Below are 24,363 nucleotides of genomic sequence, written 5' to 3'. Positions count from 1 at the left end.
CTCCTTCTGTCTTCAGAGCGTCCACCGCCTGAAAAAGTGCGTCGGCCTAAGCGGGGGGCGGAGAGGTTCTGAAGAAACGAGCCGCAGGACGGGAGCTGAACTCTATCCTGTAACCGTGAGACAGAATGTCTCTCACCCATCGGTCTTGAACATGTGGCCACCAGGCGTCGCCAAAGCGGGAGAGCCTGCCACCGACCGAGGATGCGGCTAGGGGAGGCCGAGAGTCATGAGGAGGCCGCCTTGGAGGCAGTGCCTCCTGCGGCCTTTTGGGGGCGTGACTTGGACCGCCACGCATAGGAGTTCCTCTGGCCTTTCTCCTGCCTGCTGGACGAAGAGGATTGGGGCTTGGCGGAGGGACGAAAGGACCGAAACCTCGATTGTATTTTCCGTTGTTGAGGTCTCTGAGGTTTGGACTGGCGCAAGGAGGAGTCCTTTCCCTTGGATTCCTTAATAATCTCATCCAATCGTTCGCCAAACAAGCGTTCGCCAGAAAACGGCAAACCGGTTAAGAACCTCTTGGAGGCCGAGTCTGCCTTCCATTCGCGCAGCCACATGGCCCTGCGGACTGCCACAGAGTTAGCGGATGCCACAGCTGTACGGCTAGCCGAGTCCAGGACGGCGTTCATGGCGTAGGACGAAAAAGCTGACGCTTGAGAAGTCAAAGACGCAACTTGCGGAGCAGAATTACGTGTGACAGCATTAATCTCGGTCAGACAAGCCGAGATAGCTTGGAGTGCCCACACGGCTGCAAAGGCCGGGGCAAAAGACGCGCCCGTGGCCTCATAAATCGACTTCACTAGGAGCTCTATCTGCCTGTCAGTGGCATCCTTTAGCGATGAGCCATCTGCCACCGATACCACAGATCTAGCCGCCAATCTAGAGACTGGGGGATCCACCTTGGGACATTGAGCCCACCCCTTAACGACTTCAGCGGGGAAGGGGGTAACGCGTGTCAGTGAGGCGCTTAGTAAAGCGCTTGTACGGAACCGCTCTGGGCTTCTGGACAGCGTCTCTGAAGTTAGAGTGATCGAAGAACGCACTACATGTACGTTTGGGGAACCGAAACTGGTGTTTCTCCTGCTGAGAAGCCGACTCCTCTACAGTAGGGAGGCGGGGGAGAGAGATCCAACACCCGGTTGATGGACGAGATAAGATCATTCACTAATGCGTCCCCCTCAGGGGTATCAAGGTTAAGGGCGACGTCAGGATCATAATCCTGAGCTGCGACGTCCGCCTCGTCCTCCAGAGAGTCCTCAAGCTGGGAACCCGAGCAGTGTGAAGAAGTCGGGGAAGATTCCCAGCGAGCCCGCTTAGCCTGTCTAGGACTGTGGTCCTGGCAGGAGTCCTCCGCGTGGGACCTAGGACCCAGCCTGGGAGCGCGCTGCGGCTCCGACCGAGAGGGGCCTGGAGGCGACGAGCCAACAGGGGCTGGGGCCTGTGAAAGGACCGGTCTGGACTGCAAAGCTTCTAGCAGCTTGGCAGACCATTTGTCCATAGACTGAGCCATGGATTGTGAAAGTGACTCAGAGAGTTTCTCAGCAAAAGAGGAGAACTCTGTCCCTGCCGCCTGGACAGGGGGAGCAGGGGGGTCTACATGAGCCGAGGGGTCCACTAGTGACCGAGGCTCCGTCTGAGCAAGTGAAACAGGGGTCGAGCATTGCTCACAGTGAGGGTAGGTGGAACCCGCAGGTAACATAGCCCCACAAGAGGTGCAGGCCGCAAAAAACCCCTGTGCCTTAACAGCTTTGCTCCTTGTGGACGACATGCTGTTGTCTCCTAGGAGAATGATCACTGAGGGTATATGGGCAAAAACAGGGTATACAGCCCGACCGAACAGAAATATATATGTAAATACGTATCTATTCCGGCACCCTAGGGGGGACCAGCACCGGGTGACCGGTGTGGCTTACCGACCGCTAACAAGCGGAGTTGTGTGTGTGCCTCCAGATTCCCAGCCTTGGATCCCCCGGAGCTGCAGAGCTGTTCCTGAGAATCCTCCACCGGCAGAATGCCCAAAAAAATGGCTGCCGGAGATCTCAGGGGAGGAGTGGAGCCGTGGGCGGCGCCAGGAAAGTGCGGGAATCTGGGGTCCCCACAGTGATCAGTGAGGGGGGAGGAAACATACAGGATGCTCCGGCCCTCACATCCGACGTCAGGTCGGCAGTCCCGCCCTTACCCCTGACAGGCAGGCCCGGGGGCGGGATTTTTTGCGACTAGGCCGCGATGAAGCCGGGGACTAAATTTGAGACCGTGTCCGACAAGCAGGCACGGTCGGCGCGGAAGTCCGCCGGTCTTCTCAATTCAGCAGCTGCCGCAGCGTCCGGGAAGAAGGTGCGCTCCTGCACAGACCCCAATGGGGATACAGAGTACCTTATAGTTGCAGGGCCCGGTCCCTGAGGTTGAATAGACTCCGGTCCGGCAGATTCCCACAGGGGCTGCGGAGGGAGCACGGTCCCAGCAAATGGATGACCGTTCAGGATCCCACTTCTCCCAGAGCCGCTAAGGGATGGTGAAGGAGACTGCATGAGGCTCCGGCCTTTGTATCCGCAATGGGTACCTCAACCTTAACAACACCGCCGACATAGTGGGGTGAGAAGGGAACATGCCGGGGGCCCCGTGGGGGCCCTCTTTTCTTCCAACCGACATAACTAATATGAGAATGCATGAGTGGATGTGTGCCTCCTTCCACACAAAGCATAAAACTGAGGAGCCCGTGATCCACGGGAGGGTGTATAGGCAGAGGGGAGGGGTTACACTTTTTAAAGTGTAATACTTTGTGTGGCCTCCGGAGGCAGAAGCTATACACCCCAATTGTCTGGGTCTCCCAATGGAGCGACAAAGAAAAAGGCATTTAAAAAGCTAAAACAAGAAGGCAGCGAAGAAGCATTAAAAATATATAGAGAAAAAAATAAAATGTGTAAAAAACAAATACATTTAGCAAAAGTAGAAACTGAGAGACTCATTGCTAAGGAAAGCAAAACAAATCCCAAACTATTCTTTAATTATATAAACAGAAAAAAGATTAAAATTGATGGTGTTGGCCCTTTAAAGAATAATGAGGGTAAAATCATAGAAAGCGATGTGGGAAAAACAAATGTTTTAAATACTTTTTTCTCAACTGTGTTCACACAGGAAAAGCATATGCCACGGGAAATGCAGAGTGATCATGTAAACGCTTCATTAAGTATGACCTGCCTAACTCAGGAAGAAGTGCAGAACCGACTTAGTAACATTAAAATTGACAAATCACCAGGCCCTGATGGCATTCACCCTCGGGTATTAAGGGAGTTAAGTAATGTGATAGACAGGCCTCTATTCCTTATATTTAAAGACTCTATAGAAACTGGGTCTGTTCCACTGGATTGGCGGCTAGCAAATGTGGTACCAATATTCAAAAAAGGGGTGTAAAAGGGAACCTGGAAACTATAGGCCGGTAAGCTTAACATCTGTTGTGGGTAAAATGTTTGAAGGGTTTTTAAGGGATACAATTATGGAATGTCTCAATGTTAATAATTGTTTAACTCCATATCAACATGGATTTATGAAGGATCGCTCCTGTCAAACTAACCTGATCAGCTTCTATGAGGATGTAAGCTCTCACATGGACCGAGAATCATTGGATGTCATTTATCTCGACTTCGGTAAAGCATTTGACACTGTCCCACATAAAAGACTGATAAGTAAAATGAGAAAGCTTGGGGAAAATGTGTGTAGATGGGTAGGTAGCTGGCTTAGTGGTAGAAAACAGAGTGGTTATTAATGGCGCATACTCAGATTGGGCCAGGGTTGCTAGTGGGGTGCCACAGGGTTCTGTATTGGGCCCCCTACTATTTAATATATTTATTAATGATCTGGTGGATGGTTTACAGAGTAAAATATCAGTATTTGCAGATGATACAAAACTATGTAAAGGTAGTTAACACAAAGGAGGACAGTTTGCAACTACAGATGGATTTGAGTAAATTGGAGAATTGGGCCGAAAAATGGCAAATGAGGTTTAACATAGATAAGTGTAAGGTTATGCACATGGGAAGGAGAAACAGATGCTACGATTACTTACTAAATGGAAAACTGCTGGGGAAATCAGACATGGAAAAAGACTTAGGCATCTTAGTCAATAAGAATCTAAATTGGAGTGCCCAGTGTCAGGCAGCAGCCACCAAAGCAAATAGGGTGATGGGATGCATTAAAAGAGGTCTGGGGGCACGAGATGAAAACATCATTCTCCCTCTGTACAAATCACTCGTCAGACCACACTTGGAGTATTGTGTGCAATTTTGGGCGCCGGTGCTCAAGAATGACATTACTAAACTTGGAAGGGTTCAGAGGCGGGCTACTAAAATAATAAATGGAGCGGGTGCATTACAATACACGGAAAGGTTATCAAAATTAGGTCTATTTACTCTAGAAAAGAGAAGACTAACGGGTACTTTACACACTGCGACATCACTAGCGATGTGAAATTCTAGATCGCAAGTGCGATCTTTCGAGATCGTACATAGGTCATTTTACGCATGTGCGATCTCGAAAGATCGCACTTGCGATCTAGAATTTCACATCGCTAACGAGATCGCTAGCGATGTCGCAGTGTGTAAAGTACCCTTTAGGGGAGACCTAATAAATATGTACAAATATATCAGAGGGCCATATAGAGATCTCTCCCATGATCTGTTTGTACCAAGGACTATGACAAGAACAAGGGGGCATTCTCTTCGATTAGAGGAAAGAAAATTCCTACATCAGCATAGAAGAGGGTTCTTCACGGTAAGAGCAATGAGGCTCTGGAACTCTCTTCCTGAGGAAGTGGTGATGGCCAACTCACTGAATTAATTTAAGAGAGGAATGGATGCTTTTCTTGATAGCAAAAGTATAGAAGGTTATAAATAGCATAATCTTACAGGTAGATAGAAGAGCGACCAAGATTATTAGAGGAATGGGTGGGCTGCAACACCAAGACAGGTTATTAAACTTGGGGTTATTTAGTTTGCAAAAATAAAGGCTTAGGGGGGATCTAATCACAATGTATAAACATATGAGGGGACAGTACAGAGACCTTTCCAAAGATCTCTTTACACCTAGGCCTGCGACTGGAACACGGGGGCATCCGCTACGTCTTGAGGAAAGAAGGTTTAATCATAATCACAGACGAGGATTCTTTACTGTACGAGCAGTGAGACTATGGAACTCTCTGCCGCATGATGTTGTAATGAGTGATTCACTACTAACATTTAAGCAGAGCCTGGATGCCTTTCTTGAAAAATATAATATTACCAGTTATGTATATTAGATTTTATGACAGGGTGTTGATCCAGGGAACTAGTCTGATTGCCGTATGTGGAGTCAGGAAGGAATTTTTTTCCCCATTGGAGCTTATTTGACACATTGGGGGTTTTTTTGCCTTCCTCTGGATCAACATGTTAGGCTACAAGTTGAACTAGATGGACTTAGAGTCTCTAAACTATGAAACTAATCAACTATATATAGGGATCTATTGCATACATATTTGCTTAACCACCCAGTAAGAACTAGGACTAAATGGGAGGGGGAGATAGGCTGCTTGCACACATCCGTTTTTTCCTGTGCGGCACAATCCGGCGCTTTGCAGAAAAACCGCAACGTTTTTTTTGCCGCCAGTTGCGTTTTTTTTGCATAGACTTACATTAGTGCCGTATTGTGCCGCATGGGCTTGCGTTCCGTCCGTTTTTTGCTACGATGTGGCGCGATTTGCAATGCATGCCTATGAACGCAGCATGCGGTTTTTTCCACTGCGCATGCTCAGTAGCCTGCCGCAAGCAGCAAAAACCGGACGGGCCGCATGTAAAAAACTTATGCAAAGGATGCGGTTTTGTCGCCGCATCCGTTGCATAGGTTTTAGAGCCGGATTGGCCGGCTCTGCTAAAACCGGAGGTGTGAAAGCAGCCATAGATGAGATCACTGATGAGGTAGGTGTGGGAAAGTGTCCTGGAGTACATACCGAAATTATCAGTGAACCTTTATGTGGTGCATAGGGCATATAGATCCCCGCTAATTATGTGTAAAATGGGACTGAGGAGTAACTCTGACTGCCCTAGGTGTAATGGAGACGATGCCGGCATCTTCCATATGATGTGGACGTGCCCCAGGTTGGCACCCTTCTGGATAACTGTTCTTAAGAGAATAGAAGGAGCTTATAGATGCAGACTTCCCAGACAACCTTTGGTATGTTTTCTAGGTTATGTGAAGGAAATCAGAGTAGACAAAATTTTTTAAAATAGTGATAGCCAGACTGCTGTATGCGGCAAGGAAGGTAATTGCCCATCACTGGATGCAGGGGGACCCACCGACTAGAGGGGAATTTATCGTATATGTTAATCATATTGCTCGGATGGAGAGAAGTATATATGGGAAAAGGAAACAACTCGCACTTTTTGATAGACTGTGGAATCCGTGGTTGCAGTATGGATAAATATTAGGGCTGGGAGATGTTTGTTTCTGGGCAGGGATACCTGCTTCTATACATTCCAGTATAGGCCACTGAAAGGTAAAAATGTAAGATCTTTTAGGGTATGTGCGCACTAGGCGTTTTTTTTCACGCTGCGTTTTTATGTGCGTTTTTGTCTCAAAAAACGCACCCGCGGCTAAAAGCCGCGGCAAAAACGCATGCGTTTTTGGTGCGATTTGGTGCGTTTTTTGCTGCGTTTTTGCTCACTGCGTTTTTAATCAGTGCACAATGCCATTAAAGATTATTGATGGAAAAAAAAAAAAAAAAGGTCTGATGTCATTTCATTCTTCAAAATGTTCATTGTATGCAGGAGAGCAGACAGCTGCAGAACTAGTGTATGCAGGAGAGCAGACAGCAGCTGCAGAACTACAAGGCTCAGCATCCTCCATCCAGGACTGTATGCAGTTTTTTGCCCAAAAAGAAAAAAAAAAATGACATGGGCTTCGCCATATTTTTGTATGCTAGCTGGGTAGAGCAGGCAGGTACGGGCTGCCCCCAACCCCCAGCTGCCTATTTGTACCAGGCTGGGAACCAAAAATATAGAGAAGCCCTTTTTTTTTTTTTTTAATTATTTCATGAATTTCATGAAATAATTAAAAAAAAAAAAAATGACGTGGGCTTCGCCTAATTTTTGAGTCCAGCCGGGTACAACTAGGCAGCTGGGGATTGGAATCCACAGTGCAGGGTGCCCAAGATTTCTGGGCACTCCCCACTGCGAATTGCAGTCCGCAGCCACCCCAGAAAATGGCGCTCTCATAGAAGCGCCATCTTCTGGAGCTGTAGCCAACTCTTCCAGCTGCCCTGATGCCGGGTGGCTAGCTAGGTAATAATGGAGTTAGGGCTAGCTGTATATTATCAGCTGGCCCTAAGCCCGAAATTCATGGTGTCACGCCAATATTAGACATGGCCACCATGAATTTCTAGTAATGATAAAAAAAAAAACAAAAAAAAAAACAGAAAAATATTTTTATTAGAAATAAAACACAACACAATTAGAGACTCCATCTTTATTGAAATAAAGAACCCCCCCCTCCGCAGTAATCCTGGGTCAGGGTCCCGCGCCGTCCAATCCGGATCCAATATCATCTGAACGGTTTGCTGGAAGGCAGAGCGATCAGATGATGTGTCATGATCAAGTGCCTGAATCACATCACACATCAGCTGATTGTATAAAAGCCGGTTATACAATCAGCTGATGCATCAGTAGAAAAAAAAATAATACTCACTTATGTGCTGTGCTGATTACCGGCAGCTCCTGGAGCGTTCGATTGGACAGGAGTCTGATCCTGTTCGATCGCTGCAGCAGCTGCCGGTAATCAGCTGATGAAGTCCCCTGACGGCAGGTGACTGCATCAGGTGACTGCATCAGGTGACTGCATCAGGTGATCCACCGCCAGGTCCTTACCGTAAATTCCTTTTCTTCTAGCTCCAATTGGGAGACCCAGCACCCGCCCCTGTTTTTTTGTGTACACATGTTGTTCATGTTGAATGGTTTCAGTTCTCCGATATTCCTTCGGATTGAATTTACTTTAAACCAGTTTATAATCTTTTCCTCCTTCTTGCTTTTGCACCAAAACTGAGGAGCCCGTGGGAGCACGGGGGGTGTATAGGCAGAAGGGGAGGGGCTTTACACTTTTAGTGTAATACTTTGTGCGGCCTCCGGAGGCATAGCCTATACACCCCCAATTGTCTGGGTCTCCCAATGGAGCGACAAAGAAAGTTTGTAGTTATGTTTATTATTGCTGGAAAATATGACATTGGCTTTGTATATTCAATGAAAAATAAAAAATATTTGATTAAAAAAAAAAAAAAATTAGAAACATAATTCTCTCGTACAAGTTGTTTGATTTTCACTGTTTATTTTACTAGTGCCTTTTCCTTCCCCATACAAACAGGGGCGAGTTTTGTGATAATAAATCTTGTTATTTTACCAGCGTTTTCGGAAAACTCATCTGTCCTGTCAGTGGCATCACTGTATCATAGCGGAACCTCTTACACACATAGAAGACACACATAGATACACCGAGCACATACACACACATACCGCACATGCATGTATACACAACACACACACTGCTAGATACTCACTTGTCCCCAGCGATGTGGTCCTCGGCACTGCAGTCCCCAGCACTGCCTGCTTCCATCTCTTCAGTGCAGTGAATATTCAATGAGTATAATGAGCGGGGGTCAGAAGCAGGAGGCAGCAGAGCCGAAGAAAGTAGCACTGGATGCATGTGAATATAGAAAATCTTTTTATTTAAAAGACCCGTGTTTTCTCCGGTACGTGTCACACTGATATCACATGGATCACATCAGTGTGTGGTCCGTGTTACACCCGTGCAGCTAGAGAAAAAACGGGCATGTCTGCGTACGGGGTCACGAAGGGTCACACGGTCAGTGTGAAAACACGACCGTGTGAGTACAGCATAGTATAATATGGGCGTGTGGCATCCATGTTAAAAATTGGATGTCACACGTACTTGAAACACCGACGTCTGAAACCAGCCTGTTTCTATGCTGGTCTGTAGCAAAAACTGAGATTTTTCATTAAAGGCTGTTTTTATACTTCATAAATGGGCTTATGATGGACAAAATATCACCAACTGCTCCCAAAGCCAGAAGAGTCTTGTAACTCTCATTCAACTTGGACATATCGCACCTGCAGCCAGTCACAACTGGACCTGAGGAAACCAGTTGGGTACACACACACACACACAATTAGGCTAGGGCCACTCGAGTGTATGGCATATGCTAATGACCCTCGGCTCCCACTCTGGTGCAAGTGTCAGCCGAGTGTCATTCAACTAAGATCCAATCTTGCGACAGGATCACAGCTGCGGAACAGAGAGAAATCTCTCCATTTCCATTGTCAGCTCATGCTTATTTCGCACTGCACTTGGATGTCATCCGAGTGCAGTCCGATGTTTCACTTACACCCATAGACTTGTATGGGTGTCAGTGAATACAGCTCTCGCATACACCCGCAGCATGCTGCAATTGTTTTCTTGGTGCGATTCTGCCTGAGGGACAAAAAAAAAAAAAATATTGCAGATGGGAACTGCCTGATAGAATAACACTGATCCAAGTGGAATGCAATTTATTGCATTATACTTGTCCAATTTTACTACTCGGCTGTGCGTCCTAGGCCTTATAAGTTCACACAAGGATTCAAAACAGCGGATATAGAAAACAAGCACCAGTGACATGACTGATAGGTTTGAACATCAACAATAATCACTTATCCACAGATCATGTGGACGGGAGGTCCGCATCTGGAGTTAAAAATAGAGCAGGGGTCATGCACAAGTACTGCCAGCCCACTCAGTAAGGCTGCTTTCACACTAAGTTTTTTTAACGCAAAATCTTAATTACTCACCGGTAATGGGATTTTCAATAGCCCATGACAGCACCACATGAGAGATAGGTTCCGCCCACATCAGGACAGGAAACCCACTGATAAAAAGGCGGTACCTCTCCTCCACATCAGTAGGTTTTCAGAGCCAGAGAGGACCAACAAAACACAACAAACAGATTAATCATACCACCACCCAAGGAAAAACACCCATAACTAACACTCCCCGAAGGGTGCCCACAACCAGTGAATAGGGGGGGGAACTAAGGGTGCTGTCATGGGCTATTGAAAATCCCATTACCGGTGAGTAATTAAGATTTTTCCCTGCCGCCCATGACAGCACCACATGAGAGATTTATATAGACCATCCACCTTAGGGAGGGACCACCGCCTGCAAGACCCGTCTCCCAAAGGAAAGGTCAGTTGTGGAGGACAAGTCCAGCCTATAGTGCCGAAAGAAAGTCCCAGGAGACGACCAAGTAGCCGCCCGACAGATCTGGTCAATAGAGGCATCCGCCCTCTCTGCCCAAGACGTAGACACTGCTCTAGTGGAGTGCGCCCTTATGCCCGGAGGAGGAGTGGCGTCTTTAGCCGAGTACGCCAAACCGATGGCATCCCTGACCCATCTGGCCAAGGTAGCCTTAGAAGCCCCATGCCCCCTGGACTGCCCCTGAAAAGTGACAAACAGGACCTGAGACTTCCTCCATTCCCTAGTCCTATCTAGGTACGTGACTAAGGCCCTCCGGACATCCAACGTGTGTAACCTAGCCTCCTTCTCGTTCCGAGGGGGGGTCACAGAGGGAAGGGAGCACGATCTCTTGGGACCGATGAAAAGGTGTAGAAACCTTGGGCAAGTAGAAGGGATCAGTCCGCAACACTACCCTATCATCCAGAATCTGGGTATAAGGGTGAACCACAGACAAGGCTTGGAGATCCCCCACCCGCCTGGCCGAGGTGAGTGCGACGAGGAGAAAAACCTTAAGGGACAGCAGTTTGAGAGGGACTTCCCCTAAGGGCTCAAACGGTGGCCCTGTGAGGGCATCCAACACTAAATTAAGGTCCCATGGGGGAACCCTGGGAGCCTGAACAGGTACAGACCTGGACTTAGATTTAATGAACCGGCAAATCCATTCATTCTGCGCCAGACTACAATGAAACAGTGCCCCTAAGGCCGATACCTGCACCTTGAGCGTACTGGTGGAGAGCCCCAATTCCAACCCCCTCTGGAGGAATTCTAGAATAGCCGAGATAGGAGGGGGGCCCTCCGCCCGAGCCCCCGACTGAAGGAGAAAGCGCTTCCAGACCCTACCGTAAATGGCCGTGGTGACCACTTTCCTACTGCGCAGAAGAGTATCGATTAAGCAAGAGGAAAACCCCCGTCGAGCTAGCAGCCGCCGCTCAAACGCCAAGCCGTCAAATGGAGAGCCGGGTCGGGGGGGTGACGGACTGGGCCCTGGGACAGGAGATGAGGGGCGTCCGGGAGAACCCAAGGATCCACCAGAGACAGTGTCCGCAGCCAGTAAAACCATGCCCGTTTCGGCCAGAAGGGGGCGATGAGAATAACCTCCGCTCTGTCGGTCCGGATTTTCCGGAGAACCGAAGGCAACAGGATCAGGGGAGGAAACGCGTACAGGAGGCCGTGAGACCAAGACATCTGGAAGGCATCGAGGGCAACAGGATCGTCTCGGGGGTTGAGAGAGCAGAACCTGTCCACTTTCCGATTCGCCTTGGTAGCGAACAGGTCGAGAACAGGGGCACCCCACAGAAGCGTGAGCTTGCGAAAGACCCCCGGGTCCAAGGACCCCTCCCCCTGACTGAGACAGTGCCGGCTGAGGAAGTCTGCCTCCTCGTTTTCCGCCCCCTTGATATGAAGAGCTGTTAATGAGGAGAGATGTTGTTCGGCCAGCTGGAAGATGCGCATAGTCAGAGCCAGAAGAGAAGGGGATCTGGTGCCTCCCTGATGGTAGACGTACGCCACAGTCACCCTGTTGTCTGAAAGGACCCGAACATGGCGACCTCTCAAGAAGGGGAGGAACCCCTCTAGTGCCTTGAGAACCGCCATGAGCTCCCTGTAGTTTGAGGACTGTCTGACCAACCGAGCGTCCCAGGGACCTTGAAGCACCTGTTGGCGCAGATGGGCGCCCCACCCCCAACGGCTGGCATCCGTGACTATAGTGTCCATGACCGGGGAAAGCCAAGGAACCCCCGTCCGGAGGTGAGAGGGGTCCTGCCACCAACCCAGGGAGTGCAAGGAGTCTGCAGACAGGGTCAACTTCTCCAAACAGCCTCCACACAGTCTCTGAAACCGAAGGACCTCCAACTGGAGGATTCTGGAATGCAGTTGGGCCCACCATACCCCTGGGATGCAAGAGGTAAGAGTCCCGACCAGCGACATAGCCTGCCGTAAGGACATGCCTGGGCAACTCCTTACGGAAGAGACTAAGGACAAGATCCTGGTGACCTTGTCCACCGGCAGGTGGCACAACTGACTTGTGGAGTCCAGGACGAGACCCAGGAAGACCTGACATTGGAGAGGCTGGAGTCTGGACTTCCGCAGATTCACCACCCACCCCAGACCTTCCAGGATGGTGATGACCCTGGTCACATGAGCCGCACATAGAGACTCCGACTGACCCACTATCAGGAGGTCGTCCAGATACGGAACAATCAATATGTCCTGTTCCCTGACATGTGCCATGACCTCTGCGAGGACTTTGGTGAAGATCCGCGGGGCCATGGAAAGCCCGAATGGCAGCGCTGCGAATTGGAAGTGTCTCAGCCTCCCGGAGACGTGTAGTGCGAACCTGAGGAACCGCCGGTGAGCCGGAAAAATAGGGATGTGATAATAGGCATCCTTCAAGTCGAGGACCGCCATAAAACACTCTGGATACAACAGCCTGACAGTTGACTTCATGATCTCCATTTTGAAGGCTCGCTGCACCAGATGCAAATTCAAGCTTCTCAGGTTGAAGATGGTGCGGAAGGTGGAGTCCGGCTTCCGAACCAGAAACAGAGTGGAGTAAAAGCCGTCCCCTTCTTGACCTATGGGGACCTCCTGAATGACTTTCCTCGAGAGGAGAGTCAGCACTTCTACTTCCAAGGCCATCTGCCGCTCTGGGGACCGCAAGGATGTTATTATTAGAGACCCCCGAGGGGGTGAACGGAAGTCCAATTTTAACCCTTCCGCCACAATCTGAAGGAGCCACTTGTTGGAGGAGATTTCCTGCCATGCATGGAGGAAGAGGGACAGCCGGCCCCCTACCTGATGACAGGCGTCATTGAGAGGGTTTGGGCTTATTATCGGAGTGCTTGCCAAAGAGAAAGCCCGAGGTATTCTTTCTACGGTCCTTCCACTGATCTTGCGGTTTTTGAGACTTCTTTGCGGAAAAACTGACGTCTCCGAAAGGGCCGGCTGCGAGAGGACGCCACCGGAAAAACTGGAAACCCCGGTTTCTTATCGGATGCCTTAGTGAGGAGGTCGTCCAGGCCAGAGCCAAAAAGATAGGCACCTTCACAAGGCATGCTGCATAGTCGCCCCTTGGATTGGACATCACCCTTCCAAGTTTTCAGCCAGAGGGCCCGACGCGCGGAATTGGAAAGCGCCGCCGACCTGGCAAATAGTCTTAAAGAATCAACCGAGGCATCAGCCATAAAGGCAGCAGCACCCTGTATTAAGGGCAAGGACGAGATAATATCTTTCCTTGGAGTGTCATTGCGCAACTGGTCTTCCAACTGCTGAAGCCACACCATTAAAGACCGGGCAACACAGGCGCTGGTCACGGCAGGGCGCAAGCCACCTGCCGTAGACTCCCATGTACCTCTCAGAAAACCATCAGCCTTCCTATCCAGCTGATCCTTAAGGGACCCCAAGTCCTCAAACGGCAAGGTAGTGGAGCGAGACGCCTTGGCAATAGCGACATCAATTTTCGGGGTTCTATCCCAGGAGGTAGACGCTTCCCCATCCACAGGGTACTTCCTTTTAAGGGAAGAGCTAAGATTCAACCTTTTGTCCACTTTTTTCCACTGGTCAGCAATGAGACTTTGAACCTTCTGGGGAATGGGAAAACCCCTTACGCTTCCTGGAATCCAAGCCCCCAAACATGACATCCTGGGTAGATTCGGGCCCCCTGGGGTCCACGATGCCCATGGTCGAACGTACCGCCTTCACCAAAGGTCCTACGTCTGCCGTAGGGAAACAAGGACGACCACCTTCATCGGAAGAGGAAGAGGAGTCAGAATCGGAGGGGGAGGATCCCGAGGAGCCTGATGACCGAGAGTCATGAGCCGAACCCGCCGAGGTATCGGGAGTAGACAGCTTAGGATGACGGGATTTCTTGCGCCTCTTGCCCCCCTTAAGGGATTTAAGGGACTCCTGCACTTCTGCTCTGATAATGGAACGCAATTCAGATGAGAACCCAGGCCCCTCTTTGAGTAGGGTCTGTTGGATACAGCCTGCACACAGGGCCTTGGTGTAATCAGAAGACAGGGAGGATTGGCATATGGCACATTCCTTGTGACGCTGCTTGGAGGCACATTTTTTCGGTACTTAACAAGAGAGGGGACATGGAAACGGGGACTTAGAAACATGGAAGACCACGAAGTCCACTCACCCCCACGACTCCTGGCAATACCGGATCAGGAGGCGGATTCTTATCTCCCTTGGACCTCTTGGGACCCACCGACCGAACGCTGCCTGGACTGGATACAGCCTTCCGGGAACGATCCGCAGAGCCGCGTTCCGAGCCACGCTGTGGCGACTCCTTGCGCTGCTCCTTGCTGCGGGGTGAATCTCCTGCCATAATGGTAACAATGGAGGAGAAAAAACTCACCAGTCCCAAGCGCCGGTCATATTTGAAACAGAGATCCCTCGGTACATGGGCGCCGCCATCTTGGATCCTAGTGCGCATGCGCACACCAGTCACTTCCTGGTCGCATTGCGCACGTCACCATGGAATCGTGTCACTTCCGGCCGGAGCGTCCTGCTTCACTCCAGCGTGCTGCACAGCAGGGACAAGCCTTCCAGCGGCCGCCGTGAGTGCGCACATCCCTGGAGCGACGCCGGGCCGAGCTCCTGCTCCAGGCCCGCGCCTCACCGCCGCAGAGGTCTGAGACCGAGGGGGGGTGCAGCCAGGCCCGAGCACCGGCTTCAGGTAAGTACCAGGCTTCCACACCGGGTCGGACCTGGGACAGCAATGGGTTGTCCATACCAGGACAGGAAACCAAACTGATGTGGAGGAGAGGTACCGCCTTTTTATCAGTGGGTTTCCTGTCCTGATGTGGGCGGAACCTATCTCTCATGTGGTGCTGTCATGGGCGGCAGGGAAAAAACGGATCCAGTGCAAATGCGTTTTCATTTCAATGCATTTGCAATGGACTCGCGTCAACATGCGTTTGCATGCGTTATAGTGAGGATCCAGCAACTTGCAGTTTAACTTTTTTCAAAACCGCTACTTGTAGCGTTTTTGAGCTGCTTCCAAATACGTTTTTTCACTGGATCCTGACTATACTGTACGCAAACACATGTGAACGCTGGCATGCTGATAGACAGGATCCTGCTTGTTCTACTGAGCATGCTCAGAAACCAGCCTGGCGTGACCAGTCTCTCTCTCCCCCTCTCTCTCCTCCGCCTGAGAGCGGCGGACGCTCGTAACCAAAGTAAATATCGGGTAACCAAGCAAAGCGCCTCGCTTAGTTACCCGATGTTTACCTTTGTTACGTGTGCAGGGAGCCCGGCTCCTAGCAGCTGCGGACGCTCGTAACCAAGGTAAATATCGGGTATCCAGGCAAAGCACTTCGCTTAGTGTCCGCAGCTGTCAGATGCCGGCTCCCAGTCTATTACGTTCAGTTCCCTTCACTCCCGATCACATGACTTCAATACCCGCCCATAAACTTCAAGTGACAGGATCCTGCAAAATAACATGCGTTTGCATGCGTTTTTCTTTGTAAAAACAGGATCCACTTCTACAGCAAAAAAACGTTCATGACGCATGTTAAAAAAACCGTAGTGTGATAGCAGCCTAAGAGTACAGCAATCAACTGTCAGTCCCATAGCCACCGAATAGATCAGTAGTGCTCATGTGACCATTATACCATTAGGACATAGCCACCAGACTGTTCTTCAGATTCTTGGTAATCTCAGAGATCATACACTTATCACCAAATATGTGAATAGATCATAAAATGTTTATGGTCCAATCCAATTTAACATATATTCATTTACAGGAGATTGTCTTACCAAAGACTATTCACTTCTGACTATAGCAGCAGGGTAAAAGACAGAAGTATTGTATGTGCACAGAGGGACGCCGGTGAAATTGCAGAAACTATCTAAAGAAATCAGCTTCAGGAAAAAACAGTGGTCTGCCTTCCTGAAGCAGCTTAGCCGTTTTAGCTTTGGCTACACCACCAGCCACTTCTACAACACAAACTCATAATGACAACCATGACAAAGTAGTAACAGGTCTGTGATTCATGATCAGTCCATCAATGTTGTGATTAGTTTTAGGTGTTGATGCAACAAGAAAATAATCCAAAGTGATGCACCAACGGATCTCACATCTCAGTCTCTGTTCACACGTCCATTTGGACATTGTATGCATGTTCCGTTGTAAAACAAAACAGAATAAGTAATCCATTGCATAAGTTATATAAGCGGGTCTTTTTTATTTTTAAAAGAACCCAAAACGTTCTACATGGAAAACGTTTACTCTTTTTAACTAAAAAAAAAAAAAAAAAATCAATAATAGTAGTAAAAAAAAATAATAAAATGAGGCCATGTTCACACACTGCATCTTTTCTAACCACAAAGATGCGTTTTTGCCTGGAGAAAAAAAATAACATGCACAAATAATGTACCCGCGGCAAAAACCCATAAAAAAAAAGCATGTATTTTTGCCACTTTTTACCGCATTTTGCCTAATGTGTTTAAGTTAAAGCTATTGAGTGGAAGGGCTCAAAACCGCTGGAAAAAAAGCAAAAAGAATTGACATGCTGCATCTTCAAAAACACAGCCAAGAAAAGATGCCCAGTGTAGACAGCAAAATAGAAATCTCAGACTTTGCTGGGGGAAGGAAATGCATGTATTTAGGGGCATCTTTGTGACCTAAAAAACGCACCAAAAATGCAGTGTGACCATAGTCTAATTTAGGCTAAGGCTGGTTTCACACTACGTTTATTTAACATCCGTCCTTAACGTTATTTTAGCGGAAATACGGATCCTGCTTTTACAACAAAAAACGTATGCAAACGCATCTGTTATTTTGCAGGATCCTGTCACTGGATGTTTAGGGGCGGGCATTGGAGTCATGTGATCGGGAGTGAGGGGAACTAGACTGGGAGCCGGCTTCTGACAGCTGCAGACGCTGGTAACCAAGGTAAACATCGGCCTTGGATACCCGATATTTATCTTGGTTACGAGTGTCTGCAGCTGCTAGGAGCAGGGCTGCCTGCACACGTTACCAACATAAACATCGGGTAACTAAGAGAAGTGGTTACCCGATATTTACCTTGGTTACGAGTGTCCGCAGCTCTCAGGTGGGAGAGAGGAAGGGGAGGAAGGGGGAAAGACAGAGATAGAGATAGAGAGGGTGAGGGAGGGAAGAGGAGAGATAGACAGATCACGCGAGACTGGTTCTGGGCATGCTCAGTACTTTCTGGGCATGCTCAGTACAAAAGCAGGATCCTGTCTATCAGCACGCCAGCGTTCACCTGCGTTTGCGTGCTGTTTAGTCAGGATCCAGTGATTTGCAGTATTTGGACGCAGCTCAAAAACGCTACAAGTAGCGTTTTTGAAACATGTTAAAAAACTGCAAGTCTCTGGATCCTCACTATAATGCACGCAAACGCAGGTGAACGCATGTTAACGCGAGTCCATTGCAAATGCATTGAAATGAAAACGCATTTGCACTGGATCCGCTTTTCCGCTAAAAAAACGTTATGGACGGATGTTAAATAAACGTAGTGTGAAACCAGCCTAAGGAGTACTTTCCATATTGCGACATCGCTAGCATCGGCTAGCGATGCTGAGCGCAATAGTACCCGCCCTTGTTGCACATGCGATATCTTGTGATTGCTGCCGTAGCGAACATTATCTCTACGGCAGCTTCACACGCACTCTCCTGCCCTGCGACGTCACTCTGGCCGGCAACCCGCCTCCTTCCAAAGGGGGCGGGTCGTGCGTCATCACAGCGACGTCACACGGCCAATAGAAGCGGAGGGGCGGAGATGAGCGGGATGTAAACATCCCACCCACCTCCTTCCTTCCGCATAGCCGGTGGAGGCAGGTAAGGAGATGTCCCTCGCTCCTGCGGCTTCATACACAGCGATGTGTGCTGCCGCAGGAACGAGGAACAACATCGTATCTCCTATTGGTGTGACATTATGAAAATGACGGACACTACACAGATCACTGATTTTCGACGCTTTTGCGATAGTTCATCAAGCATCTAGCCTTTACACATTGCGACGTCGTTACCGGCACCGGATGTGCGTCACTTTCGATTTGACCCCGACGATATCGCAGTAGCTCTGTCGCAACGTGCAAAGTACTCCTAAGTTCACACAGGGCTACTTTTGTGCGTTTTTGACATCACAAAGATGCACCAAAATGCATGCATTGCCTTCCCCCCAGCAAAGTCTATGAGATTTCTATATTGCTGTCCACACTGGGCATCTTTTGTTGGCTGCATCTTGGCTGTGTTTTTGAAGATGCAACATGTCTATTTTTGCAGCGTTTGAGCCCTTCCAGTCAATAGATTGGCTAAAAACGCATTGTGTAAAAACACAATGCGTTTTAGTGCATTTTTTAAGCACTCAAGATGCACTGGCAAAAAGATGCCACGTGTGAACATAGCCATATTCCGCTCTTGATGTACTTGGCTATTTGTCAGTTTATGCTTCTCAAATAGATAAATGAAAAAAATTAACATTAGTGAACCTCATATTAATCCATGGCTTGATTGCGGTTAGTACCATGTGCCCTTGAAATTAGGTTCACAGGGGACGAACTTCATAAAGATGTCTACATCCCTCTGCAACCATAGAAACATCTGCAAGTGATAACAGCTTTGTACAATATACCGGAGGGCTACATAGGTTGTGTGGGGGAATGAAAGTGAAGACTGGGCGTGACAGGCTGAGCGCATGTAAACCATGACTGCTGATTCAAAAGCTGAAGACACTAAGGGTATGTGCGCACGTTGCTTTTTACCTGCTTTTTACCTGCTTTTTTGCTGCTTTTTCTTCTGCGCTGTTTAATGCCAAAATGGATGTGTTCTTCTATTCAAGCAAAGTCTATGGGAATTTGGGTTTCTTGTTCACACTATGTTGTTCAAAATGCTGCCTTTTTGTGGCAGACCTTTGGTCAAAAACTCAGCTTTTCAAAGAAGCAACATGTCAATTGTTTTTGCCATTTGGGTTTTGCACTGCAAAGCTGAGTTTTTGACCAAAGTTCTGCCACAAAAAGGCAGCATTTTGAACAACATAGTGTGAAGAAGAAATTCAAATTCCCATAGACTTTGCTTGAATAGAAGAACACATCCATTTTGGCATTAAACAGCGCAGAAGAAAAAGCAGCAAAAAAGCAGGTAAAAAGCAGGTAAAAAGCAACGTGCGCACATACCCTTATACCAAGAAAAAAGGCGGGAAGCGGCCAGTCAGCTCCTCCAGGTGGCGCTGCGGCGGGAGAAGCGCAGACAGTCCCTGAGGCGATGTGCAGCTGGGTCACAGGAGGCTGCGGTGTATCCGACCGCTACCTAACACCACACAGCTGGGATCAGTTACTGCTGTAGCTCGCCATGACGCCCTCATGGAATATTCATGAAGAGGCCTGACCGGAAAGTGGCAGTGTATCCATTCTCACTCATTAGGGCCTCATTCATCCAACCTGGCCCCGGCCCTCTACCCAGCGCTCACCCGTCCCGGCGGCCGGCCCCGGCCTCGTACTGGTGTGGACTCCCTCTCCTCGTCACTGGAGAATTCCGGGGTGGCGCGGTTGCGGGAGCTCAGGTGCACGCGGTACAGCTGCACATACACGTCCTTGCGCTGCTCCCCACTCGGAAGAACCACATTATTGGCGATGAGCTCGTTCTTCAGCTTCTCTTTGGTGAGAACTGACGGGTCTTGCAAATACTCTGACATGGCGCGCTCACGCAGGCTACCACCGTCCAGCCGCCACAGGACCTGCCGCCAGTCCCCTCCCTGACAAAAGGATATCAATAGTGCAGCGCTGAGAACGGAAACAGGTTGCAAGCTAGTAACGGCCGCAGTGTGCGCGACGAAAAGCGGGATGCCAAACAATAACACGCGCTGGGATTGGCTAGCGGGTAAAGCAAGGCGACCGGGGATTGGTTGTGGGCGGCCTTTAAAAAAAAGACATCACAACGCGGCCTTTCACAGATTAGAGTCCCTAGGACAGCTCAGTAGAGGGGCCGAGCTTCCTTTGTGCTGCCAGGCCCCCTGACTGAGGGCGGTGCGCTACACAGACCAGACTGTTATCTGTCTGCAATGAGGGGAACGTGATTGTAAAGCGCAGCACTAAGCTAAGAGATAGTAACCGTGCCATTCATGTAAAAATAAGGGAAAACATGCGATTATGAGGTAAAAAACTAAGGGAAAACATGCAATTCATGAGGTAAAAGTATGGGAAAACATGCCATTCATATGGGAAAAAAGTAAGGGACACCATGCCATTCATGTAAAAATAAGGGAAAACATGCGATTATGAGGATAAAGGAATGGTCTCACCAAGGAAATCCTCCCATTTACTCATATATGTATGATTTGGCTTGTCTTCCGGGTAGGGAGTAATTAAAATGAGATATATGTCCAAAATAAGGCCCTTGGTGGAGACCCCAGCTCTGCATAAACTTTCAAAGAGTGTAGGGGTAGAGACTTCTAGGGAGGAAAAAGGAGTGCATCAGGTGTCTAAAGCTGGGTTCACACTAAGCGACAGCGACAATGACGTCGCTGTTACGTCACCATTTTCGGTGACGTAACAGCGACCTTGTAAGTCGCTGTTATGATCGCTGCTTAGCTGTCAAACACAGCAGAAGCAGCGATCATAACGTCGCTGTGCTACATATGCAGAGAGCAGGGAGCCGCGCTTAGCGCTGGCTCCTTGCTCTCCTAGGTACAGTACACATCGGGTTAATTAACCCGATGTGTGCTGCAGCTACATGTCACAGTGCAGAGAGCAGGGAGCCGCGCGCACTGCTTAGCGCTGGCTCCTTGCTACAGTACACATCGGGTTAATTACCTGATGTGTACTGCAGCCACATGTGCACAGAGCAGGAGCCGGCACTGGCAGCAAGAGCAGAGGCTGGTAACGAAGGTAAATATCGGGTAACCAGGGAAAGGTCTTCCCTTGGTTACCCGATGTTTACGCTGGTTACAGCTTACCGCAGCTGCCAGACGCCGGCTCCTGCTCCCTGCTCGCTTCATTTCGTCGCTCTCTCGCTGTCACACACAGCGATGTATGCATCACAGCGGGAGAGTGACGACCAAAAAATGAAGCTGGACATTCAGCAACGACCGGCGACCTCACAGCAGGGGCCAGGTCGTTGCTGGATGTCACACATAGCGACAGCGACGGGACGTCGCTGCAACGTCACAGAAAATGGTGACGTAGCAGCGACGTCGTTGTCGTTGTCGCTGTGTGTGACACCAGCTTAACTTGTAGGTACCGATATTGGGAGTTGCCAGGGAGATTAAAATTAGTTGATATGGTGGCATAAGGGAGAAGGACCCTGGAGTGTGCGTCTACTATGTCAGCAAAACAAAAGAGCTTCCTTTCGAACCATGTCTTAGTCATATCACCTTGCATACCATCTGGCATCTTGGGGTTAAAAAGAAAGGAAGTCAAAAGAGAGCGTTCAGATTTAAGTGGAAATTTTTAGTGAAGGCTATAGGGTCCAGGGTATGTGGGTCAGGCTTATTAGATGAGGTACCCCAGAGATAAGAGTTGTGATGTGTTGGGGCTAGCCATAGCTTCTCTATTTCCATCCATCTAGAGAAAGCACAGCAATTAGACCATGCAGGGATGTGACGTAAGTATACTGCCCAGTAATATTTAGTTATATCAGGGACCTCCAATCCTCCCCTCAGTCTACTGTCAAGCAAAGTCATTTTTTTAATTCTATGTCTTTTATGGGCCCAAACGAATTGAAGTATAATGGACTGTATATTGCGTAACTCTTTGTATGGTACACACACCGGAAGGGTCTCAAATAAATAAAGCAGCTTTGGCATGACAGACATTTTGACAGCGGAGATTCTTCCAAATATAGACAGTGGGAGCTTGTTCCAATCGAGTAGGAGTCTTTTTAGTTCAGTAAATAATCTAGGATAGTTATGTTGATATAAGAGCTTATACTTAGATGTTAGTTGTATCCCCAAGTAAGTCAAGGATGTATCTTTCCATTTATAGTTGTAATTTTCTCGCAAGGAGGACACCCGCGCCTGCGGAATATTAAGGGGTAGAGCCTCCGTTTTGCTCTGGTTAACCGCACCCTAGGCGATTTTTCGTTGTTTTTTTCCTTCCCTTCATCCAAAAGCCATAAGGTTTTTTTTTAACTTCCTGTCAAAATAACCATATGAGGGCTTATTTGTGCTGGACGATTTGTACTTTTGAATGACACCATTCATTCTACCCCATATTGTACTGGAAAATATTTCCAAGTGTTGTGAAACTGCAAAAAAAAGCGCAATTGCATTTCTTTTTTTTTTAACTACCGTGTTAAGAATTTTGGAAAATTGATATATCAATAATGATACCTCATGCCGGTATGAGTTTGTAGATAGCAAACATGTAACATCAGCTGGAGACCCAGCGGCAACGGCAGGGGTGCAGTGCAGGAACCCCCACAATCGCATACCTCCCAATGGCAGGGGTATAGTACAGGAACCCCCACAATCACATACCTCCCAACCGTCCTCAATTGCAGGACTGTCCGGAGCTGCTCAAAGCTGTTGTCCCGGCTCCTCCCCTCAGTGCAATGCAGTTGATGCATAAATTAAATTCTTATCTGCTCTGGTTTACTGGTACAGCTGGGACTCCAATGCATGAACTCAGTGTCCACAGGCAGCAGCTCTGCCACTGAGCCACTGCATCAATTGAAAGATATAGGAAGATTTGGTAATCTTGACCTGTATATTGCAGTAGAGAAACCAGAAGCAGATTATTCAGCTACAAAGATAGAGAGAGATCGATAAGTACATGGATAGATAGCGGACTAGATAGGTACATGATAGATCAGGGGTGGGCAATTAAATTTCTCATGGGGACGCATGAGAACTTGGGATCCTTTTAGAGGGCCGGACTAATATAATTAAAGGAGTTGTCCGACATTAGCTTAACAAACATTTTTGAGTTTATCTGTGCTGTATTGTCATATAAATCACACCTACATTGTTATTTTTTGTTTTCTAACTTTTGTTCCTCTTGAATTATCCCTTTATTCTCTGCAGCACCTTGTTTACATTCAGATCCAGCAAACATGACCACTTCCTGTGCTGAACCTCAGTCAGAGCTGTCACCACCCAGCCTCAGTATCCAGCCCCACCCCAGTGTCCAGCTTCGCCCCCTGCCCGCCCCCTGCACACACATTCCCTGTCAGTATTTTTCCCCAGCACCTCACCTGCTATCACTACAGCATTGCAAATAACAGCCCCACATATGGTTCTGCACCGCACACGCACACATATGGTTCTGCACACGCACACATATGGCTCTGCACCGCACACATATGGCTCTGCACCGCACATATATGGCTCTGCACCGCACACATATGGTTCTGCACCGCACACGCACACATATGGCTCTGCACACACACACATATGGCTCTGCACCGCACACGCACACATATGGCTCTGCACACGCACACATATGGCTCTGCACCGCACACATATGGCTCTGCACCGCACACGCACACATATGGCTCTGCACACGCACACATATGGCTCTGCACCGCACACGCACACATATGGCTCTGTACCGCACACATATGGCTCTGCACCGCACACGCACACATATGGCTCTGCACACGCACACATATGGCTCTGCACCGCACACATATGGCTCTGCACCGCACACGGACACATATGGCTCTGCACACGCACACATATGGCTCTGCACCGCACACATATGGCTCTGTACCGCACACGTATGGCTCTGCACCGCACACGCACACCTATGGCTCTGCACACGCACACATATGGCTCTGCACTGCACACGCACACATATGGCTCTGTACCGCACACATATGGCTCTGCACCGCACACGCACACATATGGCACTGCACACGCACACATATGGCTCTGTACCGCACACGCACACATATGACTCTGCACATGCACACATATGGCTCTGCACCGCACACGCACACATATGGCTCTGTACCGCACACGCACACATATGGCTCTGCACCGCACACGCACACATATGGCTCTGCACATGCACACATATGGCTCTGCACTGCACACGCACACATATGGCTCTGTACCGCACACGCACACATATGGCTCTGCACCGCAC

At 48.9% G+C, this 24,363-nt stretch overlaps 1 protein-coding gene across 3 annotated transcripts in view; it reads right to left on the bottom strand.

Annotated features, from left to right (window-relative positions):
- The window catches only part of TMPO (thymopoietin), a 43,762-nt gene extending 23,633 nt beyond the window's left edge, over positions 1–20,129 (bottom strand). For 2 of the 3 annotated variants that reach the window (XM_075344746.1, XM_075344749.1), the window contains exon 1: positions 19,746–20,126. In XM_075344746.1, the coding sequence (XP_075200861.1) occupies positions 19,746–19,970 (225 nt within the window). In that variant the 5' untranslated portion in view covers positions 19,971–20,126. Of the gene's footprint in view, positions 1–19,745 lie in introns of all 3 variants that reach the window. The other variant, XM_075344747.1, reaches the window with a different exon arrangement.
- Positions 20,130–24,363: the final 4,234 nt, after the last annotated feature.

Source organism: Anomaloglossus baeobatrachus, chromosome 4 (genome assembly GCF_048569485.1).
Source record: "Anomaloglossus baeobatrachus isolate aAnoBae1 chromosome 4, aAnoBae1.hap1, whole genome shotgun sequence".
Taxonomy (NCBI): Eukaryota; Metazoa; Chordata; class Amphibia; order Anura; family Aromobatidae; genus Anomaloglossus; species Anomaloglossus baeobatrachus.
Note: the sequence above shows the minus strand (reverse complement) of the source record. Positions and strands in the feature narration are given on the sequence as shown.